General features: G+C 35.8%; 1 protein-coding gene across 1 annotated transcript; it reads right to left on the reverse strand.

The window, feature by feature from the left end:
• Positions 1-239: 239 nt before the first annotated feature.
• On the reverse strand, positions 240-3,379 carry LOC110901538 (protein FAR1-RELATED SEQUENCE 5-like). Its single transcript, XM_022148358.2, has 5 exons — positions 3,244-3,379; positions 2,206-2,965; positions 1,859-2,117; positions 1,110-1,673; positions 240-1,022 (listed from the first exon to the last, which is right to left on the reverse strand). Exons 1-5 carry the CDS (start codon positions 3,377-3,379, stop codon positions 240-242), a joined length of 2,502 nt encoding a protein of 833 aa, XP_022004050.2.
• Positions 3,380-4,031: the final 652 nt, after the last annotated feature.

Genomic DNA, 4,031 nt, shown 5'->3' on the forward strand with positions numbered 1-4,031 from the left:
ACGCTAGTTACGTAGATGAGAATCAGTGTTTGGTCACTTGAAGTCTCCATTTCAAAAAAAAGTCCTGTGTATGGTTATGGTTAATCACAAAAAAAAGGGGTAAAAAAAAACAATTACTCTTGAGATATATAATCACCCATATCATGTGAAAAAAAAAAACCATGTGAATGTCATAGATTACATAAAAGTTCAGTCACAACAAAAATCATTAAATATGGAATGTCTGTATTGTTAAAACACTACTCGTCTTCGCATTCAAAATCACTATCTTCTGCTTCGTCGGACTCCTCAAACTCCTCTTCGTCACCACTTTCAACCTCCTCGTCCTCTTCATCAACTAAATTAGGATCCTTCTCTAACTGAATTGCTCTTCTTTTCCTCCCCTCCTTATTGGCAACCTTATCAGCAGCAGCAGTAGCTTTACCCTTTAACTCCTCGCAGGTTCGAATGTCATGACCTTTGATATTGCAAACACTGCATGTCCGACTTCTCTTGCCTTTTAGACTAATAATTTTCTCTTTTTTTGATTTAATCCGCTTATGTGAACCTCGTCCTTTGTTTCTAATACCGGTTGGCACACGGACTGTAGGAGGCTCGTCAGTGTTTGGTTTCTCGTAACCAATTAACCGTGAATATCTATCAAACTTAGGGTCGATGGGCTTGGTTATGCGAAGTTCATCAACCATTTCTTTCATCTCTCTCATCCGATCCCTAACTATAAGTAGATGATCGAAATCTTTGATCAGATTACCAATAATATACTCTCCAGTCTGCATAATCTCATACGCAACCTCTTTGGCCTTTTTATGCGCATCATCACCGTCAACAGTAATATCAAATGTATTATTAAGATCATTCGGTACCACATCTTTAGTCCATCTTCTCATTACATACTTGTTGGGAATTTCCTTCACTTTGAACATCTTGAACACGAAATATATATGCTTGCACAACAATCCATATTGTTCAAACCTGCGACACGTGCATAATGCAATTACATCCTCGCCCTTCTTGAAACATACCTACACAAAAAAAAATAATAAAAAAATAAATAAAAAGGAAACATGGTTTGGCAATAAATGCATACTAGCTGATGTATATATTATTACCTCTAATAAACCGTCGCCGTGAGCTTTCCAATCCTTCATACTTATCCTCAAAAAAGGGTCCTCAATTTTAGTCTCTATAGGAAGGCACTCGGACAATGTTCCTTGTAACTCTGCCTGTTGATCAGCAAAAATTGACCTGGTATAAATTTTCATGGCATCATCCTCTAGAGTAGATTCAGAAAAGTTATCCGGGACTGTATTTCTAGATATATGGTCATTCTTCCGATGGTTGAATCTTTGAATGTCCATTGCACCGTCAAAATGGTTAAAGAACTCAACAAGGGTAAGTTGAGAATTCGCAACTTGACAGAAAAAATGGTTTTCGCTCTCTGATCTAGAAGTGGTCCGCATAAGCCCAGACATAGGCTCATGACGATAGAACGCTGGGATCCACGAAGATCTCATGCAAAACATATCATCAAGCCACTTATTCTCAGTTAGACCGAAATCAATCATTATCAGCTTCCATTCTCTCTCAAACATTTCTGGCGTAATCGAATCTGTCCATACAATGTCACACATACGTCTCTTAAAGTCTTCGTTATTGCACAGCTGATGTCCGACCTATTAAACCAAAGAATTGGAACTTAGACGGTGTAATGAAAAAAAGAATAAAGCACATAATAACGCATGTAGAAAAATAAATAACGCATTATGACTATTCTTAGTCTGATCAAATAAAGATATGAACTGAATACAACTATTACGCCAGTTCTAACATAATCACGCATACTCTGTTTGAACCTAACCTTATCAGCAAGTTTCTTCATTATGTGCCACATACATAATCTGTGCCTACTCTTATCGAACACTGCTTCGATGGCTTGTTTCATCGCAGGATCCTGATCAGTGACAACCACATTCGGCTGCTTACCGAATGAGTTCAAAAATGATTGTAAAAGCCACTTGTATGATTCAATGCTTTCGGATGCTAACAACCCGGCTCCAAGTGTCACATTTCGACAATGATTATCAATACCAGTAAAAGGTACAAAAACCATTTTATACCTTCAAAATGTGAATACAAAAAATGAATATAAAAAAACAAGATGATTATAAAAAAAATACCAGTAAGAAGCTTGAACTAATGACTAACTTGTTGGTTTTAAATGTAGCATCAAACGATATGACATCTCCAAACTCAGCATAGTTACGTTTGCACAAGCCATCGGCCCAAAACAGGCCGGTTAATCGTTTGTTTTCATCGACCGAATGAAAGAATGAATAATCAACCATAAACTTCTTTTTATCGGTCAGCCTATTGATAACCATATCTGCATCATACTGTCCGATGTAGCTATGTATCCTAGCTCTAAAATTCTTGCAATCGTCTTTAGTTGCGCCTACATTTTCAAACCCGCCGTATCTTTTTCTCATTATATTAAAGGCTTTCACTGGCCCAAGATTCAATGTACCAAGCTCCCATATCATCTCTTCTTGTGTCTCAGACAGATGTCTATAAGCTGGTAATAAGTGCATGTCTTTGGGGCACACGAATGGATGATTATGCGATTGAACAAACTTATCAACCTTAAACAACACCCCATCCGTCGAACAAAGCTTAATTTGTGCTTTACAGCCGGTTCGAATAGTCGGTCTGTTCCTACGTTTATATGGCTTAGACAACTTCGAATAATTATCATCATATGCCTGTGGTTTATGCCCCTCTTTTGAACACACAAAATACTTAGACCTAATAATACCACCAACATGATGTTCACCTCCTTTTCGAGCGGAGAACCCTGCCTTCTTGGCATATGTCTGATAAAAAACATATGCTTGTTCTATGGAAGAGAACTCCATTCCAATAACAGGAACACATGATGAAGCTACCTCTGGGATATACAATCTTTCAGCTACATTGAAAAAAAATAACGCATCAATACAAATAACGCTTGTAAAAATAATGACGCATGTAAAAATAATAACGCTTCGGAATCAGGAACATTGAAAAAAAAAAACGCATCACTATAAAAATAACGCATGTAAATTAAACCACCCAGTAAATTAAACTTGAAATAACGCATTCAACCAAACACTCGTGATTAAAAACACAATCAAGAAACTAATAACTATGAAAATGATGGAGATAAAACACAACACATTTAATTCAGCCATTTACTTTACAACTTACTAGTCTGATCGTCAAAGGTAATGTTGCCTGATGTCGGATTCCGATAATGCTCTGCATCCTCAAGTCCGGTATCGACCTCTGCATCTTCAAATTCGACATCTTCTGTGTTTCGAGCATTACTACTCTGTGGATCCATTGAAATGAAAAAAATGATTAAGCCCTAATCGCCCACCAATAACCGCTAATTTTATAATTTGAAAAATGGAAATTAATTGAAACTGATACTGATCGTAATTACCGGGATGCTGGAGATAACGAACTCGCGTAATTTCTTTGTTTTTAAGTAAATGTCTGAATTACCCCTGTGACAAGAATGAAAAATACTAATCTGCCCTTAATAATTAAACCTTAATTGAGAGATGATCAAACAGATCTGACGGTCAGGGTATTAGCGTACGTGAAGTACGATTACCCCTTTTGTACATTACACTTCCTCTATATATATATATATATATATATAGGGGGTTCATTTGAGAAGAAAATTAAGTTGAGAATAAAAATAACAAAGAGAACAAATGGTACAATTGTAAAACATTAAATAGTTTTTTCTCATCTCATTTAATATTATCTTTGACTAATTAATTACTTATAAAAACTATCAACACTCACACTAAAATTTTTGCCTACACACGTCAAAATTTATCCTACACGTTTTGAAATTTGTCCTACACATATTGAAATTTATCCTACACAGATCGTAATTTATCATAAACGTCTCGTTATTTATCCTACACTTTAAATCAACTTTTTTTCTTTGAAAACATATATTCTTTTTGTAAATAAGGAGT

Source organism: Helianthus annuus, chromosome 13 (genome assembly GCF_002127325.2).
Source record: "Helianthus annuus cultivar XRQ/B chromosome 13, HanXRQr2.0-SUNRISE, whole genome shotgun sequence".
Taxonomy (NCBI): domain Eukaryota; kingdom Viridiplantae; phylum Streptophyta; class Magnoliopsida; order Asterales; family Asteraceae; genus Helianthus; species Helianthus annuus.